Genomic DNA, 20,028 nt, shown 5'->3' on the forward strand with positions numbered 1-20,028 from the left:
ATTTACTTTATGTCAAAAAAGAGGTCTTTCTAAATCTAAAATCCTTTTGCTGGTGAGCTGGTGCAGAGATAACAGCCTGGTCCTGAATGTGTAGAGTGCGAAGGAGATCATCGTCGACCTCATGAGAAATCGTCCTAACCACGGTCCACTGGTCAGCAACACCTCTAGAGGGGGTCAGCAACACCAAATTCCTGGGGTTTGACATTACATACACCCTCACCTGGACTGTAATTACTTCCTCATTGACCAAAAGGCCACAGAAACACATGTAGTTCCTGCAGAGAATGAGGAGAACCCAGCTGCCCCCACCCATACTCACCACCTTCTACAGAAGCACCATAGATAGCATTCTGACCAGCTGTCTCACTTTGTGGTGTGGAGGCTGCAGCGCCTCAGACTGGAAGAAGGTGAGAACAACAGAGAAGATCATCCGGGCTCCTCTTCCCTCCATTAAAGACATTTCATCCCAGCGCTTTGTGTCCCGAGCCCGTAACATCATAAATGACCCCTCACACCCACACCGTGGACTGTTCTCCCTGCTGCCCTCTTGGAAGAGACTGCAGCAATCAATGCAGGTCCAGCAGGTTTTACAACAGTTTCTTCTCCACCGCCATTAGACTGCTGAAGAGTTAAAAAAAAACTCTAAATCATGTCACAGACTGCATCACACTGATAACACCAAACCAAAAATACTGCATATTTACACCATTTATATTAATGCTCTGAACTCCAATATCAATGTGATTTTTGCACCATGTTTTTTCTCCCACTCTGTTTACCTTTGGTCACTGCTGCACTTTATAGAATGGAAATATTAATTTACTGTGTGGAAAGCTGTACTAAACGAAATTCTGTTTTCTATACATTCTGTGTATACAAAATGACAATAAAAGTCTAAGTCTTATTAGTCAGATAAGACATGTTAAGAACTTGCTTTATATATCGTTAAACAATATTTTTTACCAGATTTATTTCATATATAAGGTAAAGGACAGTTTGTTATTAATCTACGCACCCAGATATAAAAAAAACACTAGTTTTCTAATGTCCATCCATTCATCCATGCATCCATACATCCATCTTCTTCCGCTTATCCAGGGTCGGGTTGCGGGGGTAGCAGCTTCAGTAGGGAAGCCCAGACATCCCTCTCCCCAGCCACTAGGGCCAGCCTCTCCAGGAGAACCCGAAGGTGCTTCCAGGCTAGTCGAGAAACATAGTCCCTCCAGCGTTTCCTGGGTCTCCCCCTGGGCCTCCTAATGGTGGGACGTGCCCAGATCACCTCACCAGGGAGATGTCCAGGAGGCATCTTAATCAGTTGCCTGAGCCACCTCAACTGGCTCCTCTCGATGTGGAGGAGCAGCAGCTCTCGGTCCTCCCCGAATGACTAAGCTCCTCTCCCTATCTCTAAGGGAGAGCCCAGACACACTACGGAGAAAACTCCTTTTCTGTCGACTCATTTCATTAGGAAAGTTTACTTTAGCGAAAAAAACAAAACAAAACAATATTCATCAAATTACTGGATTCTGTATTTATTATGCTTTTTCTTTGTCTGATATATATATTTTTAAACTGTAACAAAAAAACTAACAAAGAAAAAAGGTGAAAGCAGATAATGAGGCCTCTCCTTTTTTTACCGCACCGTCCTGAACCAACCTGAACCCAATGGTGTCTGTAAACAGTAATAAATTAGTAATTTAACCTTCACTGTGACACATTACATTTGGACACATTTATTTCACACCGTTTCAAGAAGGGATTTTTTCATGGGTAATGTGTTACAGTTAAACCCAGAATCCACTTTAGGTGAACTTCCTGATGTAGCGGAGCTTCAGGTAGGCGATGAGGAGGAATACGACCATCATGACGGTCAAAGCCACATGGTTCTCCCACAGTCCCCAGGAGCTGGACTCTATTCCCAGGTAGTCCAGGTACTGTTCTCCTGTACACCTGAAAGGACACAGTCGAAAGATAAAACCAGAATTTACCGTATTATCCACTAGGATTCCTGTGGATGTGGATGGTTTACTCACATCTGGCCCGCTGAGCTAACGCCACTGTTGGCCATCACTGCAGACGTATTGGTCGCCTGACAAAACTTCAAACCCACAAACTCGTTGATCTTCAGGGCCTGAATATGACCATAATTTGATGTTAAAACCAAGAAATCATAACAGATTTTTAAATGAAGTCTGATGTTGGGAAAACCTGAGCATTACAGCTGTAAACATGGTTCGAAGGAAAAACTTACTGCAAAGCCGTATCGAGGAATACTGAAGTACTTCAGCCAGGCCAGCCAGTCCACGATGCTGGGAAGGTTCACCAGGAGGCCAGAGAAGATCTACAGACAAAATCCGCAGACGATAAGCTTCAGCTAGTCCTTTAGGGTTCTCTTCATTTGGACTGGTTGATAGAAAGAAGCTAAGCACCAAAGAGTTATCGTCCAATTTGAAAGCAATTTGGTAACCATGGAGAACAACATAACAGAAGATTGAATGACTTACTGAAGTCTCTGTCATTGCTTTGGGTGAGTTATAACCCACTGCTGTTTCTGGTGCAGCTTTAATTTATTGGGGTTTGTAGATATATGTTTCTGCTCACTTCTCCATGAGGAACAAAGGGGAAACAAGGCTTTTAACAGGTCATGTCTGACATCTGTGCTGATGAAGACAAGGTTTGCACCAAGCTTCAGTTGTCGTAAAGTTGCTGGCACATTGGAAAACTTTGCTAAAGGATTTCATGGTTTACTCAGTGCTTGTGTCCGAACGTCCGCACTAATCTCTATATAGAGCATTATACAATGTTTAAGCCATTTAAGAAGAGTGTCCAAATGTCTAGTGGATGAAAAAGTTGTGGACTTTCCCAGAGTGCACCTTAAAAAGTAGTGATCATCCATGGTCACTAGATAAGTAGATAATACCTGGAATGCTTTACGTGGAGAGCTCATCTTGCAAAGCACTATGGGATTTGTTGGAGGTGGAGGCACCGTGCCGGGAGGCAGAGTCATGTGACCAACGGGAAGCGCAAAGTAGTGATCATCTGTCCGAACAGTCAGTTAACTGAGTTCACTTTAAAGTCCACTATATAGTCTCCGCTCTATATGGTTATTAAGGGATTTAGGAGTTAGGGCGAACGTTTGGACACAGCCTATGACTAGACAAGACGTCCAGTGGATGAAAAACAAGCCCACATCAGCATACTTTTACCATCGTGTGTAACAGATGGTATGGGATGAGGGTGGTGATATGCCGTGTTGGATCCGGAACCGGTTTATCCCAAAATGTGCCGTGCATTATGGTCTCATCCATCCCAAAGACATTTTACATTAAGAAATATGATTAATTCAGATTTGAAAAGCCTATAGAAATAAGAGGCTTCCTCTTTTAACGCTGTCAAACGCTACATTTCAGACTCTACAGTCTTTGGGAGGGTGGATGGGAGGTGGGGTCTTTTGAGTCTGCTTTTGAGGTGTTTTAAGGTGTGTGCTGATGTCTGTCTATTTTAGGTTAAAGTAAAAAGAAAAACAAAGAAAGAAAAACGTCTGTGTGACTCACAGGAAAATTCACAGGTGTATCAGCAGCTTTGGTCATGGATTCAATTTTCTTTTTTAAGCAAAGTTGTTAACAGCTTTCAAACAGATTTTTTATTATTCCAACCTCTATCCTAAAAACTGGGATCCTAACATTTCATGAGAAATAAAGATAAAAGGAAAATATTATTATGAAAAAAACTAGATGGAAATCAGGATAAAAAAGTGCCTTCTGAACCAGAGTCAGTCGCGCAAAAACGTCAAACAGCCACAAATAACTTAAGCTTCAATATTTTAAAAATGAACATTGCTCCTCAGAATAAACCAGCATTTTATGCATAAAAAAAAGAAGTCAAAGTTAAACAAATACATAATAAAATAACAAGATCAATACATAAGTAGTAAGCAGGGTAACTCAGCTCAGAGAATACATTGAATATTCATGTTTGTTTTTTTAGACATTATTCTGCTTTTTACCAGTAGTAGAGTGTGGAAACAGTGTCTTTATACCTTTTTGCTTCCATCACTTTATTATAATATAATCCTTAATTATGGGTAACGCTTTCTTTTTCAATATATAAATAACCATGTAATAACATGGTAAAAATATAGCAAGTCACACTATATTACTAGGTAATAAGAAGAAATGTATTTCTTAATTACCCCAAAATGAAGGTATATAATTTCAAAGTAATTACCTGCATGTAATTATTACAATTGTATGTTACTATTTAACAATGGAGACTTTTGATGGGTAATTACCATTAGGTTACCACATTTTTTCCTACTTGCTTTGATTGTGATTTATTTTCCTATATTTTAATCATGTAAACCACTTTGCATTGTCTTTGTACTGAATTGTGCTATACAAATACATTTGCCTTGCCTTGCCTTGCCTTGCTATAACAGTTTCTGTTATTGGCCACCACCTACCAACAGCTTACAAAGTAAATTTTAGCTTATGATCAGTTAAATAAAGCATATAACTGAACTGAAGTTACATATAAATAAGAGTTTAGTTAAGAAGCTTGGCTTGCTGTCTTCTAGGTTTAGTTTTCTGTTATATACCAAGTAATAAACTGCTTTTTACTAGATAATAACACCTTAATTTATTGCTGTCGGTGCAATGACTGACTTACCTGGCAATACCTGTTTGAATTCTAAGAAATCTAACTTTACCTTATTTGCCTAAAACTTGAAGCACAACAATTACTAAAATTCTCCATGATGTTTTTCTTGTTTCATAGTAATATAGTGTAACTTGTTATGTTATTACCATGTTATTACATGGCTATTGTTGTATTTTAAAGAAGAAAGCGTTACGTTATTGGGATCAATGTGCTCCTTCAAACATGTACTGAGATTGTTCCCTATGTTTGGTGAAGGATTCATTCTTCATAGATGAATCTTCATGGTCTTAAACTTTCCAATTAACATGGCTTACCTAAAGTTTAAGGATTTTAAGTGTTTTTAAAGCCAAAAAGCCTAATTTTTTATCACAAGTATTAAAATATAGGGAAGGGTTTGAATAAGGAGCTACTAGACGTAGTTAAAACATTTTTTTCTGTACTGCAGCTTTTCTCACCATCATGAAAACAAAAGTGATGGTCATGAAGATGTTGGCCAGACCCACGACGCTCTGGTCAGCTGAGATGGCCATGGTCATGGCTGTGGCGGTGTAGGCCACCAGAGTCACTGTGAATGTGAAGATGAGAAAGGCCTCCGCTGTGGACTTCAACCCTGAGGAAAAGGTTTCCATCAGTACTTTCAGACGCATATGGTCCAGAAGACTTTAAAAAAAAAAACACTCCAGAGAGCCTTTCTTACCGATCAAAAAGTAGACAATGATGCTGAAGACAACAGAGGTGATAGTGCGCATGATGAGGTCACAGAGGATTTTTGACAGGAAGTAGACGGATACCCTGTAGTAGCCACTGATGTACTCATGCCTTGAACCAGATGGCATATTTTAGGAGTCCAAACATTGAGCCACACATGTGGTGATTTCCTGTAAGGCTACCTACACAAACAGGTTCCTCTCTCCGATGAAGAGCTCGGCTGCAGATACAGTGCTGAAACACTGGTTGGTGGTGATGAAGAAGAGGGCGCCCATCCTGCAGGGAATGACAAAGCAGAATCCATTCTCTTAAGTTGCAGTCATCGGGTCCCATTTCAAATAATGATAGATAGCAGTCAGACACCTTTTCTAAAAAAAAAATTTTTATTTCAGATCCTTAAAAAAAAGGCTACGGGGAGGGCAGTCCTTGGTGAGTGTTGTCTGTAATTTGGAAAAGTTTCTTCAATTATTTGATGTTTGACTATTTAATCCATTGAATTTTAAGTAAACCTAAAAAAAAAACACAAAACACAATCTTCCCACAAGGGGGCACCCCTAAGCACATCGCCTCACTAATTTCCTGCCCATTTTAGAAGGAAAGTTACTTTCATGGTTTATTTTTTGCAGCTCCTGGTTCCATCATAGTTCACTGAACTTATACATTTTCAATAAATTGCAGATGTTGGAGGTCTTAAAATGAACTTTTAGTAAAGGGCCTGAAGACCAATATTGCATTGATATTAACTTCTTTATTTTTTTAGTGTCCTAAACTGTTAATGCCAAAAAAGAGCCCAACAGATTTTTCTTTCACAAGTGGAGCAGTATGGCTATCACCACAGTGTTCCGCTTGATTTATGCATATAAATAGCTTTCTTATGATTCATGCAGGGAGTTTTACAGATTATATGGACACTGCAATAAAAGTAGAACAGGAGAAAAGATTAAAGAGGAGAAAAGATGACAGAAAGAGGAGATGAAATGGAGAAAATAATAAAAACTACATTTTTTGTGTCAGTACCACAACTCAGTAAGAATTCCCAATTGACCATTTCACCACAGTTCCAGGATTTTTAAATCAAACTTTTTTTCCCAGCAGGCTTTTAATCCAAAGTATTATTGTGGCTTTTTTTATGATTTTTTTTTTTTTTATAGTTGTATGTTTCCTCAACAAGGTTAACAATAAAGAAGGCTCTAGGAACTGCTCAAGAACCTCTGGAGAGTATTTCACAAAGAAGGATTCTTCAAAACACGAAGAACATTATGTACAACAGTGATCATCCTCCTCAGAAGATTTTTAATCAACATCATAAATCAACATAAATTGCATAAATCAACTAACCATTGAATAAAAAATATTTAAATTAAACAAGATACTATTTCTACTTCAAGACGAAGCCACAGAACCATATATACACCATCTGTAGAAAACTAGAAGCCTCTGTTAGTAGGAGGAAAGTCAGTCTAATTCTCTGCAAACTATAGAAATAATTCCTTTTTCATTCAACCATGGCTCCAGAATTCAAGTTGCTCAGAGCTTCTGTAGTTCTGCACACTAGATAAAAGTGGTAGCAGCACATTAAACAGTGTGTGCATTCCTGGAGCCAAACTCTTATTTCCCTACTTGGTACGTTCCAGAATTTCCAAGGTACTTAGAGATGACTTTAATAAAACATACGGGTTACTTCCTGGTATTTAAAGGGTCAGATGTTAAAAAACACACACAGGTTAGTTTAATTACAATTTTCTTACATTTATTCTTAGCTTTACAAAACTTTCAGGTCATTTCCCAAAATGTTCTCAAACTAAACATTTTAGATGAGCACAGATTATTTTTACTGAACAGAAATTTACTGGTTGTTTATTCTGTAACTAACAAGTTAATTTACTGGAACATTTATGCTTCTTCCCAGAACTTTCTTTTTTTTGCTGTATAAATCTTACAGGTTACTTTCATAAAATAAAAACTTTATTTTTAGGAACTTTTATGCTAAACTCCCTTTACTTAAATATTTCATTCCTCAAACTAAAGGTTACTTTCTTGGAGCTTAGAGGTAATTTAATGAAGTGCAGCAACTTCAGTGGCTAAGAGGTTACATTCTGCAACTTCCCTGAAACTTGCAAGGTACCTTCTGTGACTTAAATCTTAGCTTCTTGGAACCTACTTGAACTCACTTATTTTCCAAGTGCATTAATGTAGGATGCAAAATACTTTCTGAAACTTATAATGTACTTTAAGAAAAGATACAGGTACAACTTTCCCAAAACTTGGTGGTTACTTGAATGAACTTATTGATTCATGGAATACACAGGTTACTAACATGTAAATGTAAATCCCTTTATGGTCCCACAGTGGGGAAATTCACTCTCTGCATTTTAACCCATCCCCTTGGGGAGCAGTGTGGGGATAAGGGTCTTGCTCAGGGACCCAGAGTGCAGGCTGAGTGGATCAAACCAGGTACTTACAACCTTCTCAGAGCACAATCGCACTGCTCTAACCACTAGGCCAACACTCCATAGAGAACATGGTTTATATTCTGGAGAAATTAAAAATCCTTTAGGCTCCAGGAAAGGCCCAGGGTTATTAGTCTTTGACATAGAGGTTACATTCCCTAGTATTTTTTAGTTTCTTGTACTTTCAGATACTCTCAGGAAAATAATAGATAACTTTTTGAGTATATTTTTATGGAAGTTATACACTAGAACCATCAAGTGGTCTTAAATTGCTCGATTTTTTTTCTTTTTTTTTCTTTTTTACAGAAAGTAAACAGTAAGTTCTCGGCTTCATGATGCACTGCTACCAGACTGGGTATATTAGTTATGCTTTCCACATTGTTGGTAGCTGAATGTTGTTGATACTGAGAAAGGAGCGATGAATGCAGAACATTTAAGCCACATGCACACCTTCTTTACCAGGCTGCTGACATTGGCCCCCATTTCCTCTAAACCAGGCATCCCCAAAATCGGTCCTCGAGGGCCTCTGTCCTCCAGGTTTAAGAGGTTTCCCTGCTTTAGCACAGCTGATTATGATGATTGCAGTTGAGCAAAAGCCTGTTATTCAGCTTTCAATTAAAATCAGCTGTGCTGGAGCAGAAAAACCACCAAAAACCTGCAGGAAAGTGGGCCTTGAGGACTGATTTTGGGGATGCCTGCTCTAAACTATGCACAGAAACAAAGAGGGACAAAGGAGAGCCATTTTATGGGCTCTAATTGACTTTTTAGTACTGTTCACTCTGAAATTAATCAGAGACACTGACTGGACTCTATAACTATGTAACTACAGTTTTAGTTTAACGCTGAACATTTGCACTTTCCTTTAAAGAAACTAAGAAACAACCTTAGCTTTAGAGACACATGTTGGATCATTTCTCTGACCTGTTTTGAAGACCACTCTGATTATCTTGGACTGCAAAGAAGATGGCTCCTACGATGAGAGCGAGGAAAATATTGACTCCCACCTGGACACAGAAGAGATTAGGAGAGGCAATCACAGTGCAGCCTGTACAGAAGCAGGTTTCCTCATTTATTTTTGTTCTGCTTAGATGTAGCCAAACACTATAAAGCGTTTTAATTAAAAGTGCTGCAGCATAAAGGTCAAAAACATTTATACGGGTCTAGCCCTAGGGTTTTGTATCAGTGCAAATCTGAGTGTGCAGGTGGCAACTGCTGATTGGATTCCTGAAGAATGGAAACGGCGGATTGGTGGACCCAGCGGAAGATGCATATAAAAGAGGACTGGTTGCCATCCCTCTTCTCTGCTTGTCCTAAACAGCCACATTGTTGCATCTTACTTATTCTGAAATGCTGTGTATGGTCACAGTGCGAGGAGGTTGTATTGCATTACGGTTTTCTCTTGTTTACTTAGTTATGGAGCTAAATTGTCATTTAGTTTGATTTATTTTTATTACGTAAGTGCCGTTTCTGGAGACAGTTCCTTTTGTTTGTTGCTTTCAGCCTTGGTTTACTCTGAAGTCTATGCATTCCCTCCTCTGTAATCCTAATAAATTGTGAGTTTTATCCTTTGCATTATCTGCTAGAGAGAACCACAACCATGCTTGCCTGTTTTGTTCTCTGTTTGTGGATAATACATTTTATTGTGATTCTCTGGAGACTGTAAGCCTTATAAATTGCTTCATAACAATTTCCAGGCTAATATATATCTTTATATTTGTTGTTGAATCTACTTCAGACATTTTTTTTTTTTTTTTGACTGATTTATTGTTTGAGCAGGTCTGACAGTAATCAGGTCTAGATGTGGCTAGACTTAGACTTAGACTCGACCTCATTTATCCCTTGGGATTACTCCTTCAGGGAAATTCTGGATCCAGTAGCTTATACCGAGTACAAAGGGCAGAGTTAAAGCAAGATGCCATTAAGGAAAAATATTTCAAACAAAAAATAATGTGGTCAAACACAGTTCATTCGTTATTTAAGAAGCAGGGTTATTTTGGATAGCATTATCCCTAGATAAATAAAATCATAATTTGGGCAAATTTAGTCTGATATCAAAATTGGTTTGATGATATGCAAATTATAAGTGCAAAAGGAGAATAAAATGAAAGAAAAGCTTCACAATTCAAGTTTAACAATTTGCAGGTAAATGGAGGACTGAGAGGTTCCCAGGGTTAGCGGATAAGTCAGCGAGGTTGAGGCTTCTTGACCTCATTCCCATCAGGCCTTCATGTGGAATCAAAGGCGATGAAAAGCGACAAGTAATGGCGCCATCATGTGATGACTCCCTGACTTGGGCCTAAGGGGCTTTTGCCAGATATGATATCACTTAAGATCTGAGCCCAAAGAGGCTGGAGTAGGGTCACAACAGTCACCAAAGCCGATTAGAGCACCCATACCACCTAGAGCACCTCTACTGGGATTATTCTGACCTATTTAGGGCCAATTAGCTGTTAATAATTCTTAAAGAGAGGAGACCTCTAACAGCATTCACTGCCCTGGGGTGACTAATGAGAGCCACAAGATGGCCCCTTCAAAGACCTATGAGTTTGTTTTCTGTTACGAAAAAAAAAAATGTAATCATTAAATAGTTGTATTCTTGAGACAAAAATGACAAGACAGTAGGAAGAACTGAATTTAACCTGAGCCACGGATGTTTGTGGAGTCAGCATGAGGTTTTGGAAGGTTCTCTTAAAAACCCATCGAAGTTGGTGAAGGAAGGGATTGTTGTAGGTGATGCTGCGAGATCTAAGCGATGATACACATTCCTTATTTTGGAGAATACGCCTCAATTCAGCTCCCGTATCGCTGGAGTAGCTGCTCTTCTTGTACTCGACTACAAGGTGTTCCTCAATGCTCTGCCTGGTTGTGCCAAGTTCTTCAAAAGTCAGATCTAGTTTGGATACATAGAGAGAGAGAGAGAGAGAGAGAGAGAGAGAGAGAGAAAATTCTAAGGGAACTGCTGAAATCCATTTCTACATTCACAAAACACGTAATGAGCCAAAGGATAAACAGCAAACACTACATATATATATATATATATGTATATATATATACATATATATATATATATATATATATATATATATATATATATATATATATATATATATATATATATATATATATATATATATATATATATATATATATATATATATATATATATATATATATATATATTATATATATTATATATATTATAATTCTTTGAATAAAACAACATATGCCAAGCGTTTGTCCTTTTTTGTCTTTTTTGAGCCTAAAAATTATTTTTACCACCAAGGTTGTCAGACATATATGAATTTATATATATATATTTATTAAATGCCCTTATTTAAAAAAATATTTTTACAGAAGGAAGTGATTCCCTGTATGGCCCACAGCCGAGCAAAAGCATAATGGTACGCAGGCCAACTCAACTTTCCTATCCATTTTTGCAGATTATATTTTTAACCACCTCAGACAACTTTTTCAAGGAAAAACTTACACAACAGTTTTGGATTTGGTATACTTGAGGAAGCCTGTCTAATAATACATGACTTTCTCAGATTTTTGCTGTGATTGTACCTCCTTCTTTACTTCTTGCTGTGGTTATTTTTCCATCCAGATAGTTTTTCTTCTGATCTTCTCTATTCCACTTATTTTTGAGACACAGAATAGAATCACATTCTATTTCAATACAATTCAATTAAGTTTATTCATAAAGCGCCTATTCACAACACATGTCATCTCAAGGCACTTTAAAGTTCACCAGATCATCAAGTCAAACTGATCCAAAGTTTTCTTTCTAAGGAAAACCAGTTGATTGCATCGACACATTTCTATTCATATTTCTGGTTCATAATGGATGAAAAAAATTATAAGGAGAGCAAACAATGCTCAAAGAGATACAACCAACTTTGATGACAATTGACAAAAACTTTATGGCTCTATCACAAAGTTGTTACCCTTAACAGGTATGAAGCATTATGTTGTATATCATTTTTATGCGTCAGCACTGCTTTCCATTGTTCTGGGTGTTGTGAGCAGCTGGTGGAGGTCAGTCAAACTATTTAAGTCTGACCATGACTCCATCTTTGTCAGAGGGGAATCGGAGGAGGAGCTGTTCACTTTTGTTTGTACTGAAACACTTTAAGACACACATGTAATGTGTGCTATCAACAATATTCATCATAGTTATCATTGTTATTAAAACATATAATTACCTCCATCTTCATTTTTTGGAACGTTTGGTTTTTACAGCTGCTCTCCAGCTTCCAGTAGCACAAGCAATTTACTAATTTTTGCAAAAGCAGTTTAGCACTCCTTATTTGGATGTTTCTGATGGTCCAGAGTGGACTGTAACGTATGTATGCAAATGTACCTGCTGTGTCATGAACCTTGGCTGGCTTAGTGAAGTCTCCATTTAGGACGTCAAGAAAGAAGTCAGCTGGGTTGTTATGGGGCTCACATGGATAGCCTGGAAAATCAAAACCCAACCAACAATCTATCGTAAACAGCAACAGGCCTTATTGTGGTATAATTGGATTCTTGAAGAACCATAATCACCAATGTTGGCAAAGTAGTCCAAAGCATTGGGGGCTGGTCCGTGATACACCATTTTCCCACCAACTAATAGAGTCAGAGTGTCAAACAGTCTGTAGATGGAGTAGCGGGGCTGGTGGATGGACATGATTATGGTTCGACCTTGGCTGGCCATCCTGATAACACATAGTGAGATCATTAAAGCCCCACCACAAGATTTCAAAGCAATTGACAAGTTGTTTTGAATTCATAGTAAACCATATTTGTTGGTACCCTGGTACACTATCACACCACTTTCCTACCCCTTTTAGATGTAGGTCTGCTCTAATACACATGAATAAAATCATTAGGTCCTTATCAGTTCTTTGGAGAAGTTCACTGCAACTGTGGAGGTAAATAAGTAATTTGATTCAGATGTGTTGGACTAGGTTAGTATCTAAAAGTTGGAGGATACAGACCCTCTAGGACTCGGGTCTGAGACTGCAGTGTAGCCATATTGTTGTAAATTATTTTCCACAATATTTGAGGGATTAACGCCATACTTAAAATCCCTGCTCTTTACAGTCTAATTTGTCCTTAATGCTCCTAAATAATATTTCACAGGGTTAGAACATACAGAAAGAGCGATATTTTAACATTCCTCTTTAAACAATCAGTTTAGATCAGTGGTTCTGAAGTGGAAGTTAGGACCTCACTTTGGGTTGAAAATACAAAAGAGGTCTAAGTCCTCCAAAACAAATTAACTAAATCCCAAAGATGCAAAGGGTGAAGCATTTTTTTTATCTAAAGGGTTTAATATATATTAAAAAAAAATTTTGTGTCTGTTGGTGTTATTTGACTTGTCGTTGTGCTCTGGTGTGTTTTAGTAGAATTGCATGAATTTTCAACCAATAGTTGGTGTCAATAGTCCCTTTTGTTGAGATTTTGTGCATCACAAGATGAAAGATTAGGGAACTATTGCTCTAGAGCCTCTACAGTGTTGGTCTTTTTATAGCCATTTCTGTGTTATTTCTACTAATTGTCCCACTAGAATGATCAAGTAATGATAATTTTTCAGTTTTCTAACAAAGGCATTTAGATATGTATTTAAAGTGTCCTGTTATTTCTAAGAGATAATTGTGATCTTCTCTTTGAAAATGTCTCCAGGCCAATAGAAGAAGAAATAAAGAGCTATACTTGTATAGATCATGTACCTTACTCCACACGCTAGTCTTAACGACATGGAGCACCATCCTTATCTTCTACTGATCAAAGCAGTAGATGTTGCAGTAGAGTAAAATGAAAGGACATATCTCTGCACCCCTCCCACGCAGTTGCCATGTAGATAGTGGCTATGGCTACACTTGGATACAGTCTCCCAATAAGAAACTTTGAATATTGTTCATTTTTCACTATCTTGCTCCTTGTTTCTATATTGACAGATTGAACCCAAGCCCTGGTCCAGTGTTGTTTGACCTAGTTCCAGTTTTTAAAAGCTTCTACTTACTGCTCTTACTGTAAAGACAACAGTATAATTTATAATTTATTATAATTTTTCTGGCTTATGAAGCTGAACAAACATCTTTCTAACTTAAGAGAGAGAAGAGAAGAGTCTGTATGGTGTCATAATTATATCTCAGAGAAAAAGGAAGTTATGGGTTACATAAAAAAACAAAAATTTTCTGTATGTAATGGCAACAAATAGAGAATACATGTTTAGGTTCCTGGGTTTCTGTCACCTTTTCAGCAGCAGCAGGACAGAGTTGGCTGTGCTGGCATCGAGCCCTGTGGTCGGTTCATCCAGAAACAGAACCGCAGGATCAATAATCAGCTCCATACCGATGTTGGTTCTCTTTCTCTCCCCTCCTGAGATTCCTCGAGTCATTTGGGAGCCCACCTGAAGAGGCATATGAATATAAAAAAAAACTAGCTGGTCCCAACCAGATGTTTTGACTTCTAAAGCAGAGCAGCAGTGATGGACATCTACCTTATTGTCAGCCACTTTGGTGAGACACAGCTCCCTAATAAGATGATTGACCCGATCTTCTTTTTCACTTTGTGGAACAGATGGTGGAAGCCTTAGTGCTGCAGAAAAACTAAGATTCTGCCTCACAGTTAAGGTGCTCATCACTGCATCTTCCTAGAGAGGAGAGAACACCAAGAGCACCACTATGACCCTTTAATTATTATCACCATTCAGGACCGTTAAGTGTCCCTTTTTATTTACAAGTAAAAAAAAATATTTACAATTAACTCACCTGGACCACATAACCAGATAGACACTTGAAGTTTGGAGGCTGCGGTGCTCCATCAATAAGGACCTCTCCTGATAGACCCAAAGGATCCTTCCTTCCAGCCAGAATATCCAAAAAGCTTTAGATAAAAACAATAGTCATTAATATTCAAAAAGGTATTTAATATAAACATTTCCACATAAAAAAAAGTTATTAAGAGAAGCTCTGCTGCTCCACCTAACCTAATTAGGCCATCTGCACTTTTTCAGTCATATTCAGTCTGAGCTAATCTTTTTAGCCAATATGAAGCCACTGCTGTTTCCAAATAAACTGTGTGCATGAATCACAGAGGTTTCTGTCCTCTTTGTAACCAGCTGATGTAGAAGATGCCTTTCAAAACTAAGCCAGATCTGCAGGAGGTTATGTCCGACAAGAAGGGAGTTAATCCTCCCACTGTCATCATATACTTGCTCAGGTGGAGGGATTGCTGTAAGTCAGTGGATTAATACAGTCTGCAGAGCTTTCTTTAACTGTTAACATTTTAACAACTGACATTAAAAACCTTAACTGATTGCTTTCCATCATATTTATAAAATTAGAATCTTTCTTTCACTCCCTCAGCATGATGAGATAAAACCCATGTCGTGTGTGAAGTTTGTTTATTTAGAGAAGAGAACACTTACTGCATCATCTTCAGTTGCTACTGAGACGTTTTGGAGAAATTTGCATAATTGTGATCACTTCTTTTAACCAAACTCATCATCTTTTCTGCAATCTTACACATCCAAAGCACCAATACATCTGATATCTATTGAAAAGATTTTATAAGACCTCGCATTTCCCTCAAAATCTATCTTTTTGTTTTCTTCAAATTTTTCATTTTAACAGAAGTCATTTGGGTTAATTGTTGTTTACATTTACCAGAATTAAAGTAGAAAACCTCTTTTTTTAAAGTTTTTACAGCACTGGTGGATCGCTTTTTTTTTTTATGGACTGTCGGCTGACAGAACGGATTCAAATCCGGGTCACCTGCTTCGAGGACTAAGGCCTCCAGACATGGGTCATGTTCGCTAACCATTGCCCCTACAAAGCACGCCCCAAGTAGAAAAAAGCTTTAAAAGGGATTTATAGTGTAACACTTTTTCATTTGACCATAACTGGCCTATTTTTAACTGTGTTGTAGCTTTTAAAGCCTCTGTAAGCGTTTTTCAGTTTATCTGGCGATCGGTACTCACGAAGACTTTCCACTTCCAGTTGGTCCAAGAATGGCATTTAAGCCAGGTTTCATAATCCCACTGAAACACATACATACAGGCATTAGTAGCAAATTTAACAAAAATATATCTATAAATACCAGTAACTTCAGATTTTAGTTTTTACCATAACATTTTTGAGATGTTTAACCAAAATAAGTCTACTTTGATCTGTTCCCTATATGCTAAAACTCTTCAAGCAGAAATATAATTTCCACTGCAAAGCTTTTCCCAAGATCAGCGACTTCCTTGCTTCTAACAATTTCCTTTACAGGATTTCTTACAAAGAGCAATGAGATCTAATGAAGGGTAGAAACGTTAAAACCTACTGAATAACCCAGAAAAAAAACTAGTGCAAATCCTTTGAAGCTCTTAAAGAAAAGTCACAAAGAGTCAGTGAAACAAAAAGACAAATAAGGCTGAATAAAACTCCGGAGATGGATCACGTGATCCTGGTTAATTCGTTCCCCTGGCAGCCTGCTCTTTAGTGCATTAGAGAGATTATATGCAAGAACCCATGTTTAATATAATATAATTAACAGAGTGGCAGGTGAAGGTCAAAACACTTGTGAAATTATTCATTCCTCCATGGGAAATGTCAGTAACCGTTAATACCATCTGAGAGGAACTACTGTAGGAGTCCATTCACTATTGTTCTGCCATGCTGGGGGATACAATGAGCCAAATCCTGCAGAATTGACAAGAACAATGTTCTTTAAGTTCTCCCGGATTGAACTGACTTGAAAGGGTTATTAAAATATGTTGCTATATTTGGCCAAAAATAATTAGCTGAAATCTTAAGTTTGACAGACTTAGAGGACTCTTGTGATCTCAGCCATCTATGAAAAACGTTTTATGTATTTTAATGAAAATCCACTTTCCCTACTGCAGACTGAATAAGTACCTAAAAGAAAGGCAACTCTTTAGGAAATTGAAACTGAAGAGAAGTCATTAAGCTTAAAATGGACACCATGAGATAGATAGATAGATAGATAGATAGATAGATAGATAGATAGATAGATAGATAGATAGATAGATAGATAGATAGATAGATAGATAGATAGATAGATAGATAGATAGATAGATAGATTTTACATGACCACTTACTTGAGGTCTACGAGTATTTCCTTTGGACTTAGTTTCTTTTTCTGAAAGCATCCACTCATCACATGAACCTTATACTGGATGTTATGAAAGCTCACAGTGGAACCACAAGCCTGTGTGCTTCTGTCCAAATCTGTGCTAATTTCTGAATTAGAGACCCCGTTTGTTCCGATGTCTTCTATCATCGCAACGTTGACATGACCGGCGCCCTTCATTATTCCACACAGAACCAAGAACCCTGTGAGGAGAGTTGATTTTAAAGACAGTACTTGATTTATCACATAAACACAAAGTATAAAAAAACAAAAATACTAAGGACTGGGGGTTACATTTGCAAATACAAGTAAGAGTTACTGTGTTTGATTAGTATTGTTGCAAAAATTAATATTGTTGATGAGCAGTCCCAACACCAAATATTGACCTCTTCATGATAACAATTTGATATATTCATATTCTTAGAGTAAACTTTTATATTTCAGTCAAACTATCTTTGTTAGTTGATAAAAGGTTCAAATTATCTTTTAAATTAGAATTCTTAGGATTTACTCAGGTGTTCCACTTTAAAAACTACTTAAGAGAAGTAGTCCAAATTAATCCTTTTTCCACAAAAGATGTTTTAATTTTACCTTCTGCTTACTATTGGGTTTTAGTTTGTTAAAGAATTATCTTCAAATTGCTGATTGCTATCATAGTAAAAAAATTGTATCTATTTTAGTGGATTTTTCCTTAATCAGAAATGCAAAAGAAATAAATATCTTGCCTAAAAAACACTGTTCATGGCCTAATATATATATATATATATATATATATATATATATATATATATATATATATATATATATATATATATATATATATATATATATATATATATATATATATATATATATATATATATATATATATATATATATATATATATGTATGTATTTATATTTGGCTATTATTCATTATTAGAATGTAAAATGGTCTAAAAAAAAGCTAAATGTCTGCATTGAGAGATTGCAGAAGATAATGTTCCAAAGAAAATGATGCTAGAGAAGGTCCCGCTACCTGAGGAAAGAACAAATATTTCAAAATTTCCCTGGTTGTTTAATAAAAATACATTGTTTTTAATAATATATACTTATGTTTATTACTTACTCATGTTCTATTTACCATTAATTCTTTGCTTGTTATCAAAATTTTTTTTATTTACACACTATATATTATTTTACCTTTCCAAAATTCTTAGTCCATTATTTTATTCTCATTTATTCTTATTCTCAATCTAAAGCTGATATTTTCCATAACAGAAAAAGCTGCAGTTCATTCTAAGCCAGAGAAAAAAAGAATACTTCCCATCTAGATTGTCTACAATTAAACAAGTTGTCAATAAAAAAAGACTAAAAATTAACAATTTCATCTCAAGAGCTCATTTCTTAAATTGTGATATATTAAATTAAATAAGCCATTCAATTAATTAATTAAAGTAACTTTTTATCCCAGCAGTTATACTTTATTACATGTTAAGAACATCATTTGGGGACCAGCTGAAAACCTTAATTTTCTCTTAAAATTTCCCTCTGAAAATTCGCACATAGAACAACAGACAACAATTAAAAACATCCATACACGAGTTAAAGCTGCTGAAATCAATAGTTAGTTCTGCTAAATGTATCAATAGTTTAATTAAAGAGATTCAGGTAATACATAAAGATATTTTCCCTTCAATAATAATTTAAAGATAATCTAACCAATTTAATACAATAATAAAATCCTTATTCCTGTTTTGGAATAATTATATGTGTGAGGCACTCCCTACATTTTTATTTCAAGAAGCTTTTGGTCGAATCTCAGCTTTTATGATATGCAATTTATGACAATTTATGGTGCATATTTTATTCTACTTTTATTAACTTTCACCTGTTTAATTTTGCAAGCACTTCTTAATGCAATTTAAATAAACATACTTACAGATGTAATTAATTAGAACAAAAACGAACAATAATTATAGAGCAAACCTTTGAAGTAGTCTGAATTTTAGAGTGTTTCTTTGCAAGCTCTAATATATTTTATGTACCTTTGTAAATATATAAAGGTCAATAATGTTCTAAGGCACATAAAGCAAACTGTAGATATTTTAAAGTTGAAGTTTAAAATCAGCATATTTTATTTTTTTCACATTTTCAAGGATTTTCTTTGCATTAAATAAAATCACCTCAGAACAAATGGTATAATTTGTATTTACAAGGCGGTTGCTATTTTCTTTGTGTGAAGTTTGGGAAGTTAATAAATGTTGTCATATGTACTCACCGCCTGATGAAGGATAGAGAAGAGAGCTGTTTCAGACTGACACCCTAGAGGACGTTTTCAGACTGAATACCATCAACTTCTTAAGGTCTGATGAGTTTACTGCGACCCCTGCCTACCTCAGTGACTTTTAACCCATTATTTTCCTTTTAACCATGTTGATCATATTTAGAGAATGAGCTTTCTGTTGTTTGTACCGTGCTCCGATATATGCTTCTCTGTTAGAGCCTTTTTTTCCCCACTATTTGGTTATTTTGCATCTACAAAGATAACCTGAGTGAAAAAAAAAAATGTTTTCAAATAATTTTAATAATTTAAGGAAAAAAGCAAACTCATCTGACCCTTTGTTAAAAAAAAACATAATCCCCCACCCAGGTGCCTTTTTTTCCACTGGTTTCATGAGATGCTCCAAATCCTGATTTATGTTGATTACCTGACCTGTCGATTAAAGAAATTAGCTCATGAATGAATTTTTCTAGATCCTGTTTGGACATTAGTCCTTTTATCCTGGACATTTTCTTCGGGTAATAAAAGGATGACTTTTATGTTCCTCTGAAGGTTCAGGTCTGAGTCCATTATGTCACCAAGATTTCGGCCATAATCAGTGGCTTCTATCTGTAGTAGCTGGAGCTCTGAGCCAACTCTGGATCTCTCCTCCTTTGGTCTGAAGGTTATGATCTGTTTGGTTTTTATTCAGTTAGAGAAAAATGATGTCGCATTTATATATTGATCTGTTCTAAGCATCTAGGCAACTCTCTGATGTGTCGTCTGTATAGTTATGGTGACTGATGATGTTGGTTGCTATAATCTGAATCAAAGGGAGCATAT

General features: G+C 36.5%; 1 protein-coding gene across 1 annotated transcript; it reads right to left on the bottom strand.

Annotated features, from left to right (window-relative positions):
* Positions 1 to 1,714: 1,714 nt before the first annotated feature.
* Positions 1,715 to 19,262, bottom strand: LOC119779088 (broad substrate specificity ATP-binding cassette transporter ABCG2-like). The gene is made up of 16 exons (XM_038278617.1): positions 19,204 to 19,262; positions 16,912 to 17,146; positions 15,787 to 15,846; positions 14,576 to 14,690; positions 14,305 to 14,457; positions 14,057 to 14,214; positions 12,363 to 12,514; positions 12,178 to 12,273; positions 10,454 to 10,704; positions 8,736 to 8,818; positions 5,551 to 5,640; positions 5,354 to 5,475; positions 5,112 to 5,266; positions 2,249 to 2,338; positions 2,031 to 2,128; positions 1,715 to 1,947 (listed from the first exon to the last, which is right to left on the bottom strand). The coding sequence occupies exons 2-16, from the start codon at positions 17,121 to 17,123 to the stop codon at positions 1,800 to 1,802; spliced, it is 1,983 nt and encodes a 660-aa protein (XP_038134545.1). The 5' UTR covers positions 17,124 to 17,146; positions 19,204 to 19,262; the 3' UTR covers positions 1,715 to 1,799.
* Between the last annotated feature and the right edge of the window lie 766 nt (positions 19,263 to 20,028).

The sequence above is a fragment of the Cyprinodon tularosa genome, unplaced genomic scaffold (assembly GCF_016077235.1).
Source record: "Cyprinodon tularosa strain WSP-4 unplaced genomic scaffold, ASM1607723v1 ctg142, whole genome shotgun sequence".
Classification (NCBI taxonomy): Eukaryota; Metazoa; Chordata; class Actinopteri; order Cyprinodontiformes; family Cyprinodontidae; genus Cyprinodon; species Cyprinodon tularosa.

What these genes read in the sequence shown, in the direction of transcription:
- LOC119779088 (XM_038278617.1), bottom strand. Translation starts at nt 17,123, where the DNA reads ATGAAGGGCGCCGGTCATGTCAACGTTGCGATGATAGAAGACATCGGA. An exon ending in GAAATACTCGTAGACCTCAA is followed by an intron (nt 15,847 to 16,911) that starts GTAAGTGGTCAT and finishes TATGTGTTTCAG; the next exon opens with TGGGATTATGAAACCTGGCT. An exon ending in GTCCTGCTGCTGCTGAAAAG is followed by an intron (nt 12,515 to 14,056) that starts GTGACAGAAACC and finishes ATGTGTTATCAG; the next exon opens with GATGGCCAGCCAAGGTCGAA.